Below are 23,365 nucleotides of genomic sequence, written 5' to 3' on the forward strand. Positions count from 1 at the left end.
GAGGGAAGTGTAGATGGAAGATGTAGAGGTGAGGGGTGTGTAGATGTGGGGTGTAGAGGTGAGGGGTGTGTAGATGTGGGGTGTAGGTGTGGGGTGTAGAGGTGAGGGGTGTGTAGATGTGGGGTGTAGAGGTGAGGGAAGTGTAGATGGGAGATGTAGAGGTGAGGGAAGTGTAGATGTGGGATGTAGAGGTGAGGGGTGTGTATTGTGGGGTGTAGAGATGAGGAGTGTGTAATGTGGGGTGCAGAGATGAGGGGTGTGTAGATGTGAGATGTAGAGGTGAGGGGTGTGTAGATGTGAGATGTAGAGGTGAGGGAAGTGTAGATGTGAGATGTAGAGGTGAGGGAAGTGTAGATGTGAGATGTAGAGGTGACGGGTGTGTGGATGTGAGATGTAGAGGTGAGGGGTGTGTAGATGTGGGGTGTAGAGGTGAGGGATGTGTAACGCAGGGTGTAGAGGTGAGGGGTGTGTAGATGTGGGGTGTAGAGGTGAGGGGTGTGTAATGTGGGGTGTAGAGGTGAGGGGTGTGTAGATGGGAGATGTAGAGGTGAGGGGTGTGTAGATGGGAGATGTAGAGGTGAGGGGTGTATAGATGTGAGATGTAGAGGTGAGGGATGTGTAATGTGAGATGTAGAGGTGAGGGATGTGTAATGTGAGATGTAGAGGTGAGGGATGTGTAATGTGAGATGTAGAGGTGAGGGGTGTGTAGATGTGGGGTGTAGAGGTGAGGGGTGTGTAGATGTGGGGTGTAGAGGTGAGGGAAGTGTAGATGTGAGATGTAGAGGTGAGGGGTGTGTGGATGTGAGATGTAGAGGTGAGGGGTGTGTAGATGTGGGGTGTAGAGGTGAGGGGTGTGTAATGTGGGGTGTAGAGGTGAGGGGTGTGTAGATGGGAGATGTAGAGGTGAGGGGTGTATAGATGTGAGATGTAGAGGTGAGGGATGTGTAATGTGAGATGTAGAGGTGAGGGGTGTGTAATGTGGGGTGTAGAGGTGAGTGGTGTGTAATGTGGGGTGTAGAGGTGAGGGGTGTGTAGATGTGAGATGTAGAGGTGAGGGGTGTGTAGATGTGGGGTGTAGAGGTGAGGGGTGTGTAGATGTGAGATGTACAGGTGAGGGGTGTGTAGATGTGAGATGTACAGGTGAGGGGTGAAGATGTGGGGTGCAGAGATGTAGAGGTGAGGGGTGTACAGCTGTAGAGGTACAGAGGTGACGGGTATACAGCCGTAGAGGTATAGGGGTGAGGGGTGTACAGCTGTAGAGGTATAGAGGTGTGGGGTGTAGAGATGTAGAGGTGAGGGGAGTAGAGGTATGAGGTGTGGAGATGTTATCAGGTGTGGCGATGTGCCATGGGTTTTAGAAACTCTTCCTCAACAGATCTTGTATGCATCAGGTACAACTCCATCGACATTTTAGTCACTTCGCTAAGGAAGGGCATGGTGACACCGGAACAGGCCTGCCGGGACATCATGCATCACTGTGGCATCACAGACTATCAGGTGAGAAAAAGCTACCTGCTGTAAAGTACTGTTAGATAAGACTGGACTCCTTCAGATTACAGTTTGATCAGAGATATCTCCACTGCATTACCGTTAAATCCAATATTGCCTCTATGTTACTATCTCCTCTCCTATATGTAACTTTCTCCTCTATGTTACTATCTCCTATCTTACTATCTCCCCTATGTTACTGTCTCCTCTCCTCTATAATACTGTCTCCTCTACGGTACTATCTGTTAAAATCTCCTCTATGTCACTATCTCCTCTAAATTACTGTCTCATCTATGTTTTTATCTCATATATTTCCTCTATGTTACTATCTCCTCTACATTACTATCTCTTCTATGTTACTATCTCCTCCATTTTAATTTCTCCTCTGTTACTATTTCCTCTATGTTACTATCTCCTCTACATTACTATCTCTTCTATGTTACTATCTCCTCCATTTTAATTTCTCCTCTGTTACTATTTCCTCTACGTTACTATCTACTTCACATTACTATCTACTCTATGCTACTATCTCCTCTCCATTATGTTGCTATCTCATCTACATCACTATCTCCTCCACATAACTATCTCCTCTACATAACTATCTCATCTACATCACTATCTCCTCCACATAACTATCTCCTCTACATAACTATCTCCTCTACATAACTATCTCCTCTATTTTACTATCTCTTCTATGTTACTTTCTTGTCTATGTTACTATCACCTGTCTTCTATGTTACTGTCTCCTCTACATTACTATCTGTTACTATCTCTTCTATATTACTATCTCCTGTATGCTACGATCTCCTCTATATTGCTATCTCTTATATGTGACTATCTCCTCTCCTCTATGTTACTATCTCCTCTACGTTACTATCTCCTCTATGTTATTATCTCCTCTACGTTACTCATCGATATTTCTGTGATAACCTCCAATTACCGCAATGCTATCTCACTGACTTTCCCTACTTTAAGATCAGCTTTGAGCCCTGTACATCCGTGTCAGATCCAGGTTACCTCCTTCAAACGTAAAGTTGTGGTTTCAAGTTAGACAGTGCTCTCATCAACGGCTGTTGCTGTTCAGGAATTAGGGAAGTCATATGAAAGATTATCAATCATTATCATTAATAAAATAACCAAATCCTCACAAAAGTTTACACCTGTTTAGTGCTGTGGATCGGGAACGTTTTACAACTGTTTGACATTGTAGATCAGGAGATCTAAACTTTACAACTGTTTGACACTGTAGATTGGGAAATCTAAAGTTTTTCTGCGCCAAGTTCAAGTGGATACACTGGATGAGAAGCTCAGGGAGATCAAAGGCAAGGTCATTAGATGCCAAGCTGGTAAGTAGTGTTATAGTACAGTTATAGAGCAGTTATAGTACAGTTATGGAACAGTTATAGTACAGTTATAGAGTAGTTAAAATACAGTTAGTTATAGTACAGATATATAGTACAGTTATAGGGCAATTTAGAACAGTTATAGTACAGTTACAGTGCAGTGTATGGAGCAGTTATAGTACAGTTATAGCACAGTTACAGTGCAGTTATAGTACAGTTATAGTGCAGTTTAGAACAGTTATAGAGCAGTTATAGTCCAGTTATAGAGAAGTTATAGACGAGTTATAGTACAGTCATTGAACAGTTATAGTACAGTGCATAGCGCAGTCTTAATACAGTTATAGTACAGTTATAGAGCAGTTATAGTCCAGCTATAGAGCAGTCTTAGTAGAGCAGTTATAGTACAGTTATAGTACAGTTATTGAACAGTTATAGTACAGTGTATAGAGCAGTCATAATACAGTTATAGTACAGTTATATTGCAGTTATAGTCCAGTTATAGAGCAGTTATAGTCCAGTTATAGAGCAGTCATAGTAGAGCAGTTATAGTACAGTTATAGTACAGTTATTGAACAGTTATAGTACAGTGTATGGAGCAGTTATAGTACAGTTATAGCACAGTTATATTGCAGTTTAGAACAGTTATAGAGCATTGTAGTACAGTTATAGAGCAGTTATAGTACACTTATACTGCAGTTATAGTACAGTTATAGAGCAGTTATAGTACAGTCACAGAGCAGTTATAGTCCAGTTACAGAGCAGTTATAGTACAGTTATAGAGCAGTTATAGTACAGTAGTTGAACATTTATAGTACAGTTATAGTGCAGTTGTTGAACATTTATAGTACATTTATAGTGCAGTTTAGAACAGTTATAGAGCAGTTTTAGTCCAGTTATGGAGCACTTATAGTCCAGTTATGTTGCAGTTATAGCACAGTCATATTGCAGTTATAATACAGTTATAGTACAGTTATAGAGCAGTTATAGTACAGTTATAGAGCAGTTATAGTACAGCTATATTGCAATTATAGTACAGTTATAGAGCAGTTATAGTCCAGTTATAGAGCAGTTATAGTCTGTTGTAGTACAGTTATTGAACAGTAATAGTATAGAGCAGTTATAATACAGTTACATTGCAGTCATAGTCCAGTTATAGAGGAGTTATAGTACAGTTATAGAACATTTATAGTCCAGTTATAGTGCAGTGTAGAACACTTATAGAGCAATTATAGTCCAGTTATAGAGCAGTTAAAGTGCAGTTGTAGTACTGTTTAGAACAATTATGGTACAGTTATAGATGTACGGTCTGTATATGTTCAGAAATGTAGCTCTTTGAATGGTCACAAGATTCCATCTGATGACAGTAGATCATATAGTGAACATGGCATCTCGAAGCTATCTGTCACCTGGCTATATGTTAGTAACGTGCTTATCTAACACATGCCTAGGTACCATGCTTATCTAAAACGTGGCTGTGGCACAATACAAAATCATGATTCACAGCATTATTTGGTGTACAGTATGATTTCAAATATGAAAACTGGATAATTACCATGGTTATTTAATTTAGAAACTTACATACCAATGAGCACTGATGTCGCTTTTATTACCAATGATAAATCTGAAACGCTGCCGATGAACCTATATAGAATCGGTTGGGATGTTTTCGAAAATATATTCACATGAACGTCTAAGTGCACTTAGTCACATATGGGATAGTCTTTACAAAATCTCGTGTCATGAAGGCCGGTATTGAGACGCCTATTACATCACGAATATTCCATAGTCAGCTGCGACAAATGCATCGCTGAATTCTCCATACACGTTAACATGATATTACATCTGGTCTTTGCCACCAATACCAACAGTCTAGATAACATGACACGAAACATATTGGGTGTGAAAAAAAAGACTGCGTGGTTTGAAATGTAAACAAACAGAAATTCTGATTTTATAGTGTGTAGCAATTTGTGAACAATTTCCGACATCCAGCCAGCTCTTCATTGCCTTGAATGGCTCAATACCTGTATGCATGGAAAGACTATCATAGCGGGAAAGATGAAATTTAAAACAGATAGAATGCAAAGATTTGATTCTTCATAAGTAATTGTCAAAATTTCGTGACGCCATAACAAAACCAAAATCACGCAGAACAATAATGGTAATTGTTAGTATTTCTGGCTTCTTCTCTTACTTACAATGAAAACGATGAAAACATATAACAACACACAGATAGTCAGAGTCACTCTGATTACTTACATATCATATTTATGTTCAAATAACCCTTGAATCAAAGGAAGAGACCTCACAAAATCCTGTGTACCCTTCTCAGCAAAGCTGCCGTTTTCTAAGTAATCAGTCATCAGTTGCCATGTCATACGTCAACATTATTGTACATATTAGGCATTTTCTTTGAGGTGAAAGTCGGTTGAAGAAGAGTAAACACAATGGCGTCAGATGCTGGAGCTATCATGCATAGTTTGCTCAGGGTCCAGATATTTTTCCATGAAAGCAATTTCAGTATGTACCTTTAGCCTTGTTAAATATCACATCATACGTGGATATAGGGTATTCTTTGAAATTATTTGATTGACTGAATAAAAATTACAGTGGACCATATCCAAACCTTTACACAAGTGTTAGTAAAGTCATAATGGCAACAGATACTTTAGGTCCTCTGATGTACAATATTCAATACATTGAAACTAATATTGCAGTTTTATATCATAGTCATGTTGCTATGCAACATTGTACCTCTTATGCAATGTATGACATAGATTTAGGACCACACGGTGGGACATCTTTGTGAAACGGTCATAAAGAAGGTTGGAGGAGGTCATGAAGTCCAATGGGCTACGACCTCCTAAATTTAGGAGGCTTTTGTGAAACAGAGCCCTGTCTATGAGCTAGTAACATGCTTATCTAAGACCTGGCTATGTGCTGGTAACATGCTTATCTAACACCGGGGTATGTAGCTATAACATGCTTATCTACCACCTGGCTATGTAGTTGTAACATACTTATCTACCACCTGGCTATGTGGTAGTAATGTGATTTTCTAACACCAGGTTATGTGGTTGTGACCTGCTTATCTAATACCAAGCTATATGTTTGTAGTACAATTGTCTGACACTTGACTGTTTTGTAATAACATTTTTTTATTATAATGTTTGTTACATGACACCTAGCTCTGGCTTGTTGGTTACTGTTTGTTTGATAGATTATGTCTTGAATGTAGGTATGCTGGCTATTACACCTCCTCTTGCTCTTCACAGCTATGCGAGGGTTCACGGCCAGGAGACAGAGAAAACGTTCCTTGAAACAGATGAAAGTGGAGACTGACCATATAGCTGAGTTCATGGCAGAGGTAGTGCGACACCAGTCCAGGGTTTCTGACTGGCTGAGAGATGAGATGGACCACGATACTCACCGACAGGACACAACAACACGATTGTAAGTATGGAGTCGGGTATTTCACAGTTGACATGACAGTTCCAGGGGACAGTGATTGACATAATCAGGCTCAGTAATTGAGTAACCAGACCCCTCCCAAATAAACATGACTCTGTCAGATGATGAATGGTGGTCTTCCAAGAACTATCTTAAAGGTCACATGCAACCAAAAAATCAAACATAATTAAAATACAATTATAAATTATTCATGACATAAAATATACATTGCTGCTTTTAAAAAAATAAATAAACAAAATTATAAGTGTACAATCGCGATTCAAAAGTGCAATACTTTGTACTTGGGCTAACTTCCCTGGAAACGAAGCCTCCGGGAGCCCAAACCCAGTCATAGCGAGTAGGGTGCACTCAAGTGTAACGACATCTTCCGATTGGCCGGTTCATTTGCTGATACACTGAGGGCTCATTGTGTGTACAGAAAGATGATCTGTTTGATGAGCATTACAGAAGACTCGCCATAGTTCTAAAGTGCCCATCAAACAGATCATCATCAAAACATGCCACTTACATGTTAACAACTCCCTGTTTATTGTATAGAGCAGCAGTTCGATGTACATCGTTCAGGGTAAACAAACTTATTGAATGTTGATTAGTTCCATCACTTGGACAATGGAGTGGGTTTCAACTTTGTCATAGTGGAGTTGATTTATAGATAGAATCTGTCAATTAGCTGTTCACTTTGCATGCCTGTTTATAATTTGTTGATCTTACTTTACTGTTTGCCCCATCCAACAATGTGCTACTGACCAAATTACCTGTTGTTAATTGCTGCTTGATATTGTGCATATATACCTCCTCTCACCTGGTTGTAGTGACTGTTATATCGATAACGGCATTGGAATAAACATGGAAAGTCCCCTCTATGTATAAACTAGAAATCGGTATCTGTAAAGTTGTACTGTCAGAATGCCCATCAAACAAGCATTGGATTATGACTGGTGTTGCAATCTCAATACAGGTTTTAACAGTTTCTACACAAATAAAAGTTCCTTCATCATGGGTATCACGACAGAGACGTATTTCATACCAATACAGCAGAAAGTGAATGTGCCTATGTCGTTTCAAGCCTTATAAGAATGGCTATAAACAGCAGGTGACTGCAGATTTGAACACTCTTCTCAAATGATTAAATCAAATGCATAGAAGTGCAGAAATTATCAGCATCGATCAAAGGATTTAACAATAACACGCTGACTGATTGAATACTTTTATCTTGCACAGTGGATTTGTCAACAGGTAGTGTTTATGTGGGTAGTTTTGCTAATCGATGCTGATGACACTCTGTCGTAAAGTACCTGTGTAAAAACAACATTCTTCCTCAAAGGATTAACTGCCCATACGGTGATTGACTGCTCATTATAGGCTAACTAAATTACCTTGTAAAATAATGGTGGACATCATGCAGTTGGATGCCAGGTGTGTGATTCAATTGGTTGCCAGGTTTGTGATCTTGAGATGATTATCAATGTGAAAAAACCTGAAGTGATAGATCTCTTTTTTGTATATTAGACAGTTAAAAGACATTTCACATGGAACATGATTCTTTGTCTTTGTCGTTCCTTTATGTGCATGTTGATTGATACATACCTTGAAGAAGGTAGCAGCCGGACATAGTTCAGACATTAGTCTGGGTTTTTTTTTAATATTTACATCTTGTTTTTATTCATTTGTGGCAACATTCAAAAGTCTTATTTTTTTCATAATCAAATGTGCATTGAGACAAACATCATCCACTAGATCGTATTTTGGGCGTGTGTGAAAAATGATTCACTTTAGCGATATATAAAATGTCTAGATATTGCAGTCATGTTATAACTTTACAAGTATAAGCAGATCATATGCTTTTCATAAAGTTTGAAAAGTTTCAAAATGCTTACATAAAAATGGTAATAACTAATTAGGATTATAAGACAAAATATAAATACGCACATTTATTTTTCATTCCTAACATTTTCTACCACTCGCAGATGGTTCAACTTCCAAATGCTTTTGTTTGTTATCATAAAAATAAAGTTGGAAATATTATCAAGTGAAAAAGATTTCAGTTTTGTTATCCTCCTGGCATGTAATGTGGGGGGATATAGTCGACACCTCGTCTGTCCGTAGTCCGTCCGTCTGTAATAATTTTGTTTCTGGAGCATAACTGTTCAATAGCTTTAGACCAAAACTGAAACTCCTCTTCCTTGTAACTTGACTGAGCCACCATTAGTTACCTTGCCATGTTTCAAATAAAGAGTATTACATTTGTCAAGTACCAATGTCATCCTAATATCATAAGAAAGGAACTTGACAAGGTCCGAACCTGGTATCACCTTTGGCATGGCACTTGATGTGATCCTTGTAAAGAAGATGAGTAAGATGTGCTAGGGATCTATCTGAGGAGGTCTGGGATGGTAATCCTCCTCTTTAGTGAGCAGAAAACTTAGAAGATGAAAAGACAGTCAAAAAGCAAAGGACTAAAGGAATCCCCCTGTACAAGAAGTTGATTCTTGCTACCTGCTGCTGGCTATAAAGTATAGCTTGTACATTGTCATGTGGCTGGTATAGCTTGTATATTGTCATGTGGCTGGTATAGCTTGTACTCTGTCATGTGGCTGGTATAGATTGTATATTGTCATGTGGCTGGTATAGCTTGTATATTGTCATGTGGCCGGTATAGCTTGTATATTGTCATGTGGCTGGTATAGCCTGTACACTGGCATGTGGCTTGTATAGCCCGTACACTGTCATGTGGCTTGTATAGCCTGTACACTGTCATGTGGCTGGTATAGATTGTATATTGTCATGTGACTAGTATAGCTTGTACACTGTCATGTGGCTGGTATAGCTTGTATATTGTCATGTGGCTGGTATAGCTTGTACACTGTCATGTGGCTGGTATAGCTTGTACACTGTCATGTGGCTGGTATAGCTTGTACACTGTCATGTGGCTGGTATAGTTTGTACACTGTCATGTGGCTGGTATAGTTTGTATATTGTCATGTGGCTTGTATAGCCTGTACACTGTCACGTGGCTGGTGTAGCTTGTACACTGTCATGTGGCTGGTATAGCTTGTACACTGTCATGTGGCTGGTATAGTTTGTACACTGTCATGTGGCTGCTATAGTTTGTACTCTGTCATGTGGCTTGTATAGCCTGTACACTGTCATGTGGCTGGTATAGCTTGTACACTGTCATGTGGCTGGTATAGCTTGTACACTGTCATGTGGCTGGAATAGTTTGTACACTGTCATGTGGCTGGTATAGCTTGTATATTGTCATGTGGCTGGTATAGCCTGTACATTGTCATGTGGCTGGTATAGTTTGTACACTGTCATGTGGCTGGTATAGTTTGTACTCTGTCATGTGGCTTGTATAGCCTGTACACTGTCATGTGGCTGGTATAGATTGTATATTGTCATGTGACTAGTATAGCTTGTACACTGTCATGTGGCTGGTATAGCTTGTATATTGTCATGTGGCTGGTATAGCTTGTACACTGTCATGTGGCTGGTATAGCTTGTACACTGTCATGTGGCTGGTATAGCTTGTACACTGTCATGTGGCTGGTATAGTTTGTACACTGTCATGTGGCTGGTATAGTTTGTACACTGTCATGTGGCTGGTATAGTTTGTATATTGTCATGTGGCTTGTATAGCCTGTACACTGTCACGTGGCTGGTGTAGCTTGTACACTGTCATGTGGCTGGTATAGCTTGTACACTGTCATGTGGCTGGTATAGTTTGTACACTGTCATGTGGCTGGTATAGTTTGTACTCTGTCATGTGGCTTGTATAGCCTGTACACTGTCATGTGGCTGGTATAACTTGTACACTGTCATGTGGCTGGTATAGCTTGTACACTGTCATGTGGCTGGAATAGTTTGTACACTGTCATGTGGCTGGTATAGCTTGTATATTGTCATGTGGCTGGTATAGCCTGTACATTGTCATGTGGCTGGTATAGCTTGTCCACTGTCATGTGGCTGGTATAGCTTGTATATTGTCATGTGGCTGGTATAGCCTGTACACTGTCATGTGGCTGGTATAGCCTGTACACTGTCATGTGTCTTGTATAGCTTGTACACTGTCATGTGGCTGGTATAGCTTGTATATTGTCATGTGGCTGGTATAGCCTGTACACTGTCATATGGCTGGTATAGCTTGTACACTGTCAAGTGACTTGTATAGCTTGTACGCTGTCATGTGGCTGGTATAGCTTGTACACTGTCATGTGGCTGGTATAGTTTGTACACTGTCATGTGGCTGGTATAGCTTGTATGTTCTCATGTGCTTGTAAAGCCCGTACACTGTCATGTGGCTAGTATAGCTTGTACACTGTCATGTGGCTGGTATATCTTGTACACTGCCATGTGGCTTGTATAGCTTGTACACTGTCATGTGGCTTTTATATCTTGTACACTGTCATGTGGCTGGTATAGCTTGTACACTGCCATGTGGCTTGTATAGCTTGTACACTGTCATGTGGCTTTTATATCTTGTACACTGTCATGTGGCTAGTATAGCTTGTACACTGTCAAGTGACTTGTATAGCTTGTACACTGTCATGTGGCTGGTATAGCTTGTACACTGTCATGTGGCTGGTATAGTTTGTACACTGTCATGTGGCTGGTATAGCTTGTATGTTGTCATGTGGCTTGTATAGCTTGTACACTGTCATGTGGCTTTTATATCTTGTACACTGTCATGTGGCTGGTATAGCTTGTACACTGCCATGTGGCTTGTATAGCTTGTATATTGTCATGTGGCTGGTATAGCTTGTATATTGTCATGTGACTGGTATAGATTGTATATTGTCATGTGGCTTGTATAGCTTGTACACTGTCATGTGGCTAGTATAGGTTGTACACTGTCATGTGGCTTGTATATCTTGTACACTGTCATGTGGCAGTTATAGCTTGTACAATGGTTTTCAGGCAAAGAGAGGCCAGCAAGTCCCTTGAAGCGCTGGATAGGATGCTGGATGTATATGAATGTGAAGTTCGGACTGGCATAGAGGTGCTGCACCTTCCTGAGGGGAAGGTGACGCCGCCTACATATGCCCGTGTGCACCACACTGTGACAGAGAGCTCCACTGATGATGATGTGTACATGGACTGCACATCTGGGGTCATCCTAGACTTCACTGACCAGACCAGCATCAGTGGCGAGAGTTTCTCTCGGACCGAGGACTCTGGTGTGGAAGAAGGTAGGTGTTTTGTCTTTTGTGGCACGGTGTTTCTCTCGGACGGACGACTCTGGTGTGGAAGAAGGTAGGTGTTTCATCTTTTGTGGCACGGTGTTTCTCTCGGACCGAGGACTCTGGTGTGGAAGAAAGTAGCTGTTTCATCTTTTGTGGCACGGTGTTTGTCAGACCGAGGACTCTGGTGTGGAAGAAGGTAGGTGTTTCGTCTATTGTAGCACGGTGTTTCTCTGAGACCGAGCATGCTCATGTGTAAGAAATTTTGTGTTTAATGTTTTGTGGTAGATCATTTCTTCCAGACCAAGGACACATATTTGTGTTTGATCACTTGCTTGACAATGTGATCATGCCACCTTACCCTGAGTAAAAGAAGTAGAAAAAACATAAAATTGTCATCAGTCTTCATTAACTCAACTAAAATGTCCATCAAAGGAGAGGAGACAAAGGAATATGACATTCATAAATAATAAACATCACAGAAGACACATACCTTCCCTCCCAAACCTCCTAAGACCCACCCACCCCACTATCACACCTATCACATCCTCACAAACTTCAAACCCCAACACAACACTATGCCAAGATCATCAGTGTGCCCCTGTCAGTAGGTATATATCACAATACAATACCGAGATCATCAACTAGTGTCCCCCTCTCAATAGCTATGTCACGGCAGCATGCCAAGATCATCAGTGTCTCCCTGTCAGTAGGTATATCACAACACTATGCCAAGATCATCAGTGTCCCCCTGTCAGTAGGTATATCACAACACCATGCCAAGATCATTAGTGTTCCAATATCAGTAGGTATATCACAACACCATTTCGAGATCATCAGTGTCCCCCTGTCAGTAGGTATATCACAACACCATGCCAAGATCATCAGTGTACCCCTGTCAGTAGGTATATCACAACACCATGCCAAGATCATCAGTGTCCCCCTGTCAGTAGGTATATCACAACACCATGCCAAGATCATCAGTGTCCCAATATCAGTAGGTATATATCACAATACAATACCGAGATCATCAATTAGTGTCGCCCTCTCAATAGGTATATCACGACAGCATGCCAAGATCATCAGTGTCCCCCTCTCACTAGGTATATCACAACACCATTTCGAGATCATCAGTGTACCCCTGTCAGTAGGTATATCACAACACCATTTCGAGATCATCAGTGTCTCCCTGTCAGTATTTATATCACAACACCATTTCGACATCAGCAGTGTACCCCTGTCAGTATTTATATCACAACACCATTTCGACATCAGCAGTGTACCCCTGTCAGTAGGTATAGGGGTTCAACCATTGTCAGGGATTCCTCAGAGATCTGCACTTTGCCAAACTTTAGAAAAACAAAGCTCTCAGGCGCTGAAATCCCAGAATAGCAGTGTGAAGCTGGCAGAGTGAGATGTGAGGACGTCCTGGGGAGTGGTGCAGTGTGTGGATGGGGAGTATGTGCAGCAGAGTGCATCATCCAACCCTCAGACCTTCAGCGGAACACAGTGAGTAGCCTTTCACAGCACATGCATTGGAATTGGGTCAGGACTGGGATACTCATGGTCTGCCTTCACAAATGTGTTGTATATTCTTGGTAGAAGTTTGTACATGGTCTGCCTTCACAAATGTGTCGTATATTCTTGGTAGAAGTTTGTACATGGTCTGCCTTCACAAATGTGTCGTATATTCTTGTTAGAAGTTTGTACATGGTTGTAATGTTGGTACTGCTTGGTTAAGTCATGGTGCATATTATCTGTCTGACCTGGGTTGGTTGATGGCAGATGGGGTATACCAGCCCAGTGATTCTTTGTCTGACCTGGGCTGGTTGACAGCAGATGGGGTATACCAGCCCAGTGATTCTCTGTCTGACCTGGGCCGGTTGACAGCAGATGGGGTATACCAGCCCAGTGATTCTCTGTCTGACCTGGGCTGGTTGACAGCAGATGGGGTATACCAGCCCAGTGATTCTTTGTCTGACCTGGGCTGGATGATGGCAGATGGGACAGACCAACCCAGTGATTCTCTGACAAACCTGGTTGACAGCAGATGGGGTATACCAACCCAGTGATTCTCTGTCTGACCTGGGCTGGTTGATGGCAGATGAGACAGTCTAACCCAGTGATTCTGACAAACCTGGTTGATGGTAGATAGGACAGACCAACTCAGTGATTATCTGTCTGATCTGGGCTGGTTGATGGCAGATAGGTCAGACCAACTCAGTGATTCTCTTTCCAAGGTGGTTGGTTGATGGCAGATATGACAGACCAACCCAGTGATTATCTGTCTGATCTGGGCTGGTTGATGGCAGATAGGTCAGACCAACCCAGTGATTCTTTGTCTGCAGGTACATCCACAGTTCTTACCTACACCCATGTAAAGTGTTGTGACAAGGATTCTGTGTAGTGAGATGATTTTACCCCCTCTTCCCTTACACCTGCTGAGTCAAAACAATCAAATGGGTCACACTCAGTGGGCTGCCCATCGTCAGAATGTTACAGTATAATGTTCTGTATCCAGGCCTGTGTTCTTGTACCCCAGCCAGTGTTCTGTACACCAGCCTGTGTTCTATACCCTGGCCAGTGCTCTGTACCCTAGTCTGGGTTCTGTACCAAGGCCCATGTTTTGTAATTAACCCAGTCTGTGTTCTGTAACCCAGCTGTGTTGTGTACCCTGGCCTGTATTGTGTATTGTGGACTTAGTTCTGTACCCATGCCTCTGTCTTATACCCTGGTCTGTGTTCTGTACCCCAGTCTCTTCTGTACCCTGGTCTGTGTTCTGTATCCCAGCCTGTTCTCTCTACCCCAATCTGTAAATCTGCACTGTCTTTGTTCTACTGCTGGAGGAGGTGTCACACTGAAGGAAGATGGACATGATGTCCATGCACCAACATGGAGCAGTGGCATTAACGATCGTGCACACAGTTACTACTTGCGTGGAGAGGCGAGTGATTCACAAGACTCAGTGAATTCAGCTTCTGAATTATCAATCAATGTGACAATGTGTGGCCAGTGAGGCATGCGGGAGAGTCCATTGTGACTTTGTGGGGGCTCTGACCCTGCTTTGACATGGTTGAGTGGTCATGGTACAGTGTAGGCTGCCAATCCCATTGTCAGATGTCTGCCATTAGTTAGTCCCTTTTGTCTTTCTGCCTCACAGTCCCCACCCAGTTCATAGTATTTCCAGCCCAACCAGCACTAGTGTAATATATTTTTTTTCTGAATCCCCCATCAGTTATATACATACAGTAACTGAGTTTTTCCTCATTGATCTGCCTCTTTGATCAGTAGAATATGTGCTCCGTATGCAGCTGTTCAGGATGTTGTGTTTTCTGTATATCAGACTTGGTATGTTCCTGATGTTTGGTGTGGTGATTTACGTCATTTTGAGAAACTCTTCTAATCCAGTACTCTGTCCACTTGAAGACTTGAATCTCCACATGTTCTCCACGTGAGATGCTCCAAGTGATGTGTACACCAAGGTGTGGCTGACCCACGAGATGGCAGGCTGGCTGCAACAGCCACAGAAATATGAGCCGAGGCTGTAACATCTATTGATCCTCCACAGCATAAAGAACAGCCTCCCTCAGTAATACCGCCTCTGTCTCTCTTGGAGAGCATGAAGGAGGGAGGCTGAAATGTCAACCTGGCCTGGCCATGTGCTCAGTATGTAAACGTGTTGTCTGACAGTTAGTTTTGTCTGACAGTTAGTTTTGTAGTGATAGACTACCATAAATGTGTCAGTGCTGCTACCTAGCTGCTGCTGGATGCAGGAGCCCCTGTTGATGGTAACTACTGTACAACCTCCTGTTCAGGCCATCTGTAGTTAATTCTGTGTTTGTCATCGCCTGACTGTCCAAGGCAGTTGGACGGGAAAATAAAAATAGGCAAAAAAACTAAAAAAATGAAAAAAAAATAATAAATCCTATCCAGTACTATCCAATATTCAAATATGAATGTATACTCACCAAAAGCACTGGCAAAGACAATATTGACTGCCTCTAAATTTCTTATCAGTCACACAAATCATGAAGTTTGTGTCGCAAAATTCACAAAGCCTCACACTGTAGCCAAGTTCCCCACCAGTGATATTGTTTGGCTGACCACCATGTATGTGAGTGAAAATTGCGAACTAACTGTCGGATGGTAAATGGTAGTGGAAGGTAGTTGTTGGTCGTGACAGGGAGTGAAAATGCAAGCGTTGCTTCAGGCTGAAGATTCCTTTTTCTTTTCTTTTTTCAGTGAAATTTAATTCATTTTTTATTTTTTCTTGTTGTGAGACATTTTTTTTATCAAGGAGCGATTTACAGTTGAGAATGGAAGGTGCCAAGTTTAAAAATAACAATATGTTTTTTATTGTATGGGCAGGTGGGATTTTTACTGGCGGCGGGAGATGAGAAACACAGAATTAATACGGATGCCCTTATCTTCCCTGCTTCATCTAGTGTTGGATGCAGGACACACGTCCTGGTGATCACACCATGTAGTGCTTAACTGATGCAACTCACTGAACAATTAGGAGTTTGAGTCAACAATTTTGATGAAAGCATGATAATGGTTAAATCTTAGACTATCATTTAATATACAGTGGAAAAGTGGAAATTAAACAACTACAGTGAACTTATACAACCATTCATTTTGTGAGGACTTGATGAAAAGCAAAGCAACATGAACATTATCCCAGGGGGCAGAAATCAGGGTAACAGCACTGAACAATTGTTTGCACTTAATGCGATTTTTAAAACATGATGTATTATTTGTCAGATGTGATATTAACTGTGCCAAATATATGTAAATATATAAGTTGGTGCTGAATGAAAGACATCAATATCCCATGTACATTGTTGTGCAGGTTCTTATTGCCAAGGAACAATGTGAGAGCTGTCATTCAGCCACCATCAGTGTTTAATCTTGTAACAAGCATTCCACATCCCATCAATGTTTAATTATGTGAGCCTACGTTCCACCAGATCCAGATTGTCACAACCACGCTGACCCTCCCCACAGAAATAGTTCACCAGCAGTTGCTGCCAACTTGCCTCCCCTGGTGCAGCAATGGACTGCCCCAGACTGTCAACAATGGCTTGCTACTGTGGACCGGCTTATCACAATCTGTGTGTAACAGCATCTGTGCTTTAAACAAAACGGATTAGGCCCAAGTATTTTGGATAAACTGTATGTGGGGGGTTAAACACAAGAATGAGGTGAGTAGTGACTGAGTATATAGCAGCAAGTCATGAAGGGGGTGTAACGTGGGCAGCCCTGTCAGGGTGTGATGATGGTATGTTCACTGAGCATCACAGAATGGCATGTTTGGCTGCGAAATGACTGGTGCCACTGGTGGAGACTGTTGTAGACAGTTGGGGTTGATGATGACAAACAGCAGATGTAGATGTTGATGCTGCTGTTGCTGTTTGAAGAGAGAACCTCTGCCTCCCCACCACCCCCACCCCCCCTTCCTGTGTGACCCTGCATCCCAGATCAATATTCCTCCCTCTGTAAGTATAGCTCTCTCACCACCACCACCAGCAGCAGACTGGCTTTGTCTTTACACTGATAACTGTAGCTGCAACAGGAATTGTGCTGTCTGTATGCATATCTGTATGCCTGTGTGTCTATCAGTGTGTCTGTGTGCCTGTGTGCCTGTCAGCCTCTGACATGGGTTGTGCTGGAATGTCTGCAAGCAAAGAATGCCAGAAGGCTGCTGGGTGTAATTGGATTATATGCTGTGTGTGTGAGGAGTCTTTGTGTTGTGTCAGCGCTGGTGACTGAAGGTTGTCACCAACACTCTTTGCAGTATTTCAGAATAGTGGTGAAAATATTAAATGAACATCATCTTGTCACAAGAATATCACTGGCACTGACTTGAACATGCGTATGACAAATGAAGTTAAAGTTGACAAGGTGCATGATCTTAAACAGTGATATTTCTGACTTTATGGGAAAGGTGTGGATGAAGGTTTAGTAACCTGGCATGTTGGTGCTGCAGACAAGTGAAATATGTCTGTCAAATGTCACAACTTCTGCAGCACATTGGGTCAGCTTATGTTTCACCTAATTGTTTAGAACATCCAGCCATTACCTGGACAGTATTTCTGCTGTAGTTGAGTGTTATCATAGGGACAGCATTTCTGCTGTAGTTGAGTGTTATCATAGGGACAGCATTTCTGCTGTAGCTGAGTGTTATCATAGGGACAGCATTTCTGCTGTAGTTGAGTGTTATCATAGGGACAGCATTTCTGCTGTAGTTGAGTGTTATCACTGAGATATTACTCCTGCTGTAGTTGAGTGTTATCGTTAAGATATTATTTCTGTGGTAGTTGAGTGTTATCATGGGGTCAGTATTCCTGCTGTAGTTGAGTGCTATCATAGGGACTGTATTCCTGCTGTAGTTGAGTGTTATCACTGAGATATTCTTCCTGCTGTAGTTGAGTGTTATGTTTTACTGGTGACTTTCTTAGTGATTGTGTATTTTACTGGTGTGATGTTTTACTGGTGGCATGAATTACTGGTGGTGTGTTTTATGGGTGACTTGCCTACTGACTAGTGGTGACTTGCTTACTGATGGCATGTTTTAGTGGTGGCATGTTTTAGTGGTGGCATGTTTTAGAGGTGGCATGTGTTTGTAGTGACATTTTACTGGTCACTTGCTACAGAGAGCGTGTTTTGGAGAGATTGTATTTATTTGAATCTAACTGAAAGAGAAGTTTGTGGAAGTGAATGTGTTTATTGTAGCTCCAGCAAGAGCTATTTTTTGTTGTCTAACAAGTCAAGTGTTGTTGATGTGGACAAGGGGAGTTTCTTATGAACACAAGCAGACCCAGTATCAGCCTCTGACTGAAGTACATTCAGGTATCACAGCCCACACATTTGCCATGTCGTATCTTCACCAGGAGTTCTCCAACTGTTTTGAAATTTGTGGGTTACTCAGTCAACACAGTAACCATATACCTCAGTCAGGTGTGTCTCTGGGGATAGGGTTAGGGTTAGGGTTAGGGTTAGACTGTCCAGTATCTTACCCTAACCCTAACCCTCAGTCAGGTGTGTCTCTGGGGATAGGGTTAGGGTTAGGGTTAGGGTTAGACTGTCCAGTATCTTACCCTAACCCTAACCCTCAGTCAGGTGTGTCTCTGGGGATAGGGTTAGGGTTAGGGTTAGGGTTAGACTGTCCAGTATCTTACCCTAACCCTAACCCTCAGTCAGGTGTGTCTCTGGGGATAGGGTTAGGGTTAGGGTTAGGGTTAGACTGTCCAGTATCTTACCCTAACCCTAACCCTCAGTCAGGTGTGTCTCTGGGGATAGGGTTAGGGTTAGGGTTAGGGTTAGACTGTCCAGTATCTTACCCTAACCCTAACCCTCAGTCAGGTGTGTCTCTGGGGATAGGGTTAGGGTTAGGGTTAGGGTTAGACTGTCCAGTATCTTACCCTAACCCTAACCCTCAGTCAGGTGTGTCTCTGGGGATAGGGTTAGGGTTAGGGTTAGGGTTAGACTGTCCAGTATCTTACCCTAACCCTAACCCTCAGTCAGGTGTGTCTCTGGGGATAGGGTTAGGGTTAGGGTTAGGGTTAGACTGTCCAGTATCTTACCCTAACCCTAACCCTCAGTCAGGTGTGTCTCTGGGGATAGGGTTAGGGTTAGGGTTAGGGTTAGACTGTCCAGTATCTTACCCTAACCCTAACCCTCAGTCAGGTGTGTCTCTGGGGATAGGGTTAGGGTTAGGGTTAGGGTTAGACTGTCCAGTATCTTACCCTAACCCTAACCCTCAGTCAGGTGTGTCTCTGGGGATAGGGTTAGGGTTAGGGTTAGGGTTAGACTGTCCAGTATCTTACCCTAACCCTAACCCTCAGTCAGGTGTGTCTCTGGGGATAGGGTTAGGGTTAGGGTTAGGGTTAGACTGTCCAGTATCTTACCCTAACCCTAACCCTCAGTCAGGTGTGTCTCTGGGGATAGGGTTAGGGTTAGGGTTAGGGTTAGACTGTCCAGTATCTTACCCTAACCCTAACCCTCAGTCAGGTGTGTCTCTGGGGATAGGGTTAGGGTTAGGGTTAGGGTTAGACTGTCCAGTATCTTACCCTAACCCTAACCCTCAGTCAGGTGTGTCTCTGGGGATAGGGTTAGGGTTAGGGTTAGGGTTAGACTGTCCAGTATCTTACCCTAACCCTAACCCTCAGTCAGGTGTGTCTCTGGGGATAGGGTTAGGGTTAGGGTTAGGGTTAGACTGTCCAGTATCTTACCCTAACCCTAACCCTCAGTCAGGTGTGTCTCTGGGGATAGGGTTAGGGTTAGGGTTAGGGTTAGACTGTCCAGTATCTTACCCTAACCCTAACCCTCAGTCAGGTGTGTCTCTGGGGATAGGGTTAGGGTTAGGGTTAGGGTTAGACTGTCCAGTATCTTACCCTAACCCTAACCCTCAGTCAGGTGTGTCTCTGGGGATAGGGTTAGGGTTAGGGTTAGGGTTAGACTGTCCAGTATCTTACCCTAACCCTAACCCTCAGTCAGGTGTGTCTCTGGGGATAGGGTTAGGGTTAGGGTTAGGGTTAGACTGTCCAGTATCTTACCCTAACCCTAACCCTCAGTCAGGTGTGTCTCTGGGGATACACGCGTAATTTTCATACTCCATGGATACATCCTTTTGTCCGTGAGAGTCTGGACATGGTCAGTCCATCAGCAGTCTCAGCAGTAAACTAGACGATGTCACACACTTGAAGGTACAGTACTTGACACTGGTGCAGAGGGCAGTGGGGATGGTGGTGTTGGTGTTGATGATTATGGTGTAGGTGATAATGGTGATTATGACGGTGATGGTAGTGTTGGTGGTGATGGTGATGATTGTGGTGTAGGTGGTGATTGACCAAGTTGGTGTTGGTGATGATTATTGTGTAGGTGATGATGGTGGTGATGACAGTGATGGTTGTGTTGGTGGTGGTGACTATGGTGTAGATAATGATGGTGATGATGACAGTGATGGTTGTGTTGGTGGTGGTGACTATGGTGTAGGTGATGATGGTGATGATGACAGTGATGGTTGTGTTGGTGGTGGTGACTGGTGTAGGTGATGATGGTGATGATGACAGTGATGGTTGTGTTGGTGGTGGTGACTGGTGTAGGTGATGATGGTGATGATGACAGTGATGGTTGTGTTGGTGGTGGTGACTGGTGTAGGTGATGGTGGTGATGATGACAGTTATGGTTGTGTTGGTGGTGGTGACTATGGTGTAGGTGATGGTGGTGATGATGACAGTGATGGTTGTGTTGGTGGTGGTGACTATGGTGTAGGTGATGGTGGTGATGATGACAGTTATGGTTGTGTTGGTGGTGGTGACTGGTGTAGGTGATGGTGGTGATGATGACAGTGATGGTTGTGTTGGTGGTGGTGACTGGTGTAGGTGATGGTGGTGATGATGACAGTGATGGTTGTGTTGGTGGTGGTGACTGGTGTAGGTGATGGTGGTGATGATGACAGTTATGGTTGTGTTGGTGGTGGTGACTGGTGTAGGTGATGGTGGTGATGATGACAGTGATGGTTGTGTTGGTGGTGGTGACTGGTGTAGGTGATGGTGGTGATGATGACAGTGATGGTTGTGGTGGTGGTGGTGACTGGTGTAGGTGATGGTGGTGATGATGACAGTTATGGTTGTGTTGGTGGTGGTGACTATGGTGTAGGTGATGGTGGTGATGATGACAGTGATGGTTGTGTTGGTGGTGGTGACTATGGTGTAGGTGATGGTGGTGATGATGACAGTGATGGTTGTGTTGGTGGTGGTGACTATGGTGTAGGTGATGATGGTGATGATGACAGTTATGGTTGTGTTGGTGGTGGTGGCTATGGTGTAGGTGATGATGGTGATGATGACAGTGATGGTTGTGTTGGTGGTGGTGACTATGGTGTTGATGATGATGGTGATGATGACAGTGATGGTTGTGTTGGTGGTGGTGACTATGGTGTAGGTGATGGTGGTGATGATGACAGTGATGGTTGTGTTGGTGGTTGTGACTATGGTGTAGATGATGATGGTGATGATGACAGTGATGGTTGTGTTGGTGGTGGTGACTATGGTGTAGGTGATGGTGGTGATGATGACAGTGATGGTTGTGTTGGTGGTGGTGACTATGGTGTAGATAGTGATGGTGATGATGACAGTGATGGTTGTGTTGGTGGTGGTGACTATGGTGTAGGTGATGATGGTGATGATGACGGTGATGGTTGTGTTGGTGGTGGTGACTATGGTGTTGATGGTGATTGTGATAATGACAGTGATGGTTGTGTTGGTGGTGGTGACTATGGTGTAGGTGATGATGGTGATGATGACAGTGATGGTTGTGTTGGTGGTGGTGACTATGGTGTAGATGATGATGGTGATGATGACAGTGATGGTTGTGTTGGTGGTGGTGACTATGGTGTAGGTGATGATGGTGATGATGACAGTGATGGTTGTGTTGGTGGTGGTGACTATGGTGTAGGTGATGATGGTATTTCTGAAGGTAAGAATAGTGGTAGAGATGTTTGTTAATGATAGTGGTGATGTGATGTTGGTTAATTACAACTGGAGAGTTGGATTATTGTGGCCGTTTATTGGTTGTGTTTATATTGATGGTGATATTGTTGTGGCAGTTTATTGGTGGCGTTGATGACAGTGGTGATGTTGATGATGGTGACAATGATGATGATGGTGATGTCATTGTTGACAATGACGGTGGTTATATTAGCAGTGATAATCAATGATGGTGACAATATTGTTGATGATGATTTTGTCCTCAGTCCGTGACTTTCTGCTGGCATGTCCTTAGATCACAAGTTTCTGTTGGGATGTCCTCCAATCACAATTTTCTGTTGGGATGTCCACCAAACACAACTTTCTGTTGGGATTGTTCCTTCGATCACAATTTTCTGTTGGGATGTCCTCCAATCACAACTTTCTGTTGGAATGTCCTCTGATCACATCTTTCTGTGGGGATGTCCTCAAAACTTTCTGTTGGGATGTCCTGAGATTACAACTTTCTGTTTGGATGTCCCCTGATCATGACTCTCTTAGGGATGTCCTCCGATCACAATTTTCTGTTGTGATGTCCTGCGTTGACAACTTTCTTTTAGGATGTCCTCCGATCACAACTATCTCTAGGGATGTCCTCAAATCTCAACTTTCTGTGGAAATGTCCTCAGATACTCAGGCAGTGTCCTTTAACTTATACTTAGCTGGTGTCCTGTAACAGAAATATGTAGCTGGTGTATATAGTGGTGTCTTGTAACAGGTATATATAGTTGATGTATTGTAATAAGTATATATAACTGGTGTGTTGTAACTTATGTGTAACTGTTGTCTTGTAACAGATATGTAGATGATGTCCTGTAACAGATACATAGAGTTGGTGTCTTGTAATAGGTATATTTAGCTGGCATGTTGTAACATATGTGTGGCTGGTGTTTTTTAATAGATACATACATAGAGTTAGTGTCCTGTAACATATATAGAGTTGGTGTCTTGTAACAGATATACATATATATATATATATATACCTAGTTTGTTGTAACATATATATAGCTGGTGTCTTGTAACAGATGCATATAGCTGGTTTGTTGTAACATATATACTAGCTGGTTATTACACGATGCCATTTAGAAGGTGGTCAAATGCAACATATGTCATATTTGGGATAACACTTTCTTAGTAAAGAATCCCGGATGGGACTCAACCCCAAAAAAGTACCAGAATTTGTACTATACTAAGAAAGTGTTATCCCAGATATGACATATGTTGTATATAGCTGGTGTTTTGTAACAGATATATGGAATTGGTGTATTGTGACAGATGTATAGAGTTAGTATCCTGTAACAGATATGTATAGTGCATGTGTTGTAACATATATATAGCTGGTGTCATGTAA

General features: G+C 42.5%; 1 protein-coding gene across 3 annotated transcripts in view; it reads left to right on the forward strand.

Annotated features, from left to right (window-relative positions):
* LOC137280690 (unconventional myosin-XVI-like) overlaps positions 1-23,365 on the forward strand; it is a 236,700-nt gene that overhangs the window by 121,346 nt on the left and 91,989 nt on the right. For all 3 annotated transcript variants that reach the window (XM_067811903.1, XM_067811906.1, XM_067811904.1), the window contains exons 25-28: positions 1,392-1,497; positions 2,738-2,834; positions 6,107-6,284; positions 11,220-11,491. In XM_067811903.1, coding sequence (XP_067668004.1) covers positions 1,392-1,497; positions 2,738-2,834; positions 6,107-6,284; positions 11,220-11,491 — 653 coding nt within the window. The remainder of the gene's footprint in view (positions 1-1,391; positions 1,498-2,737; positions 2,835-6,106; positions 6,285-11,219; positions 11,492-23,365) is intronic.

Source organism: Haliotis asinina, chromosome 4 (assembly GCF_037392515.1).
Source record: "Haliotis asinina isolate JCU_RB_2024 chromosome 4, JCU_Hal_asi_v2, whole genome shotgun sequence".
NCBI lineage: Eukaryota > Metazoa > Mollusca > Gastropoda > Lepetellida > Haliotidae > Haliotis > Haliotis asinina.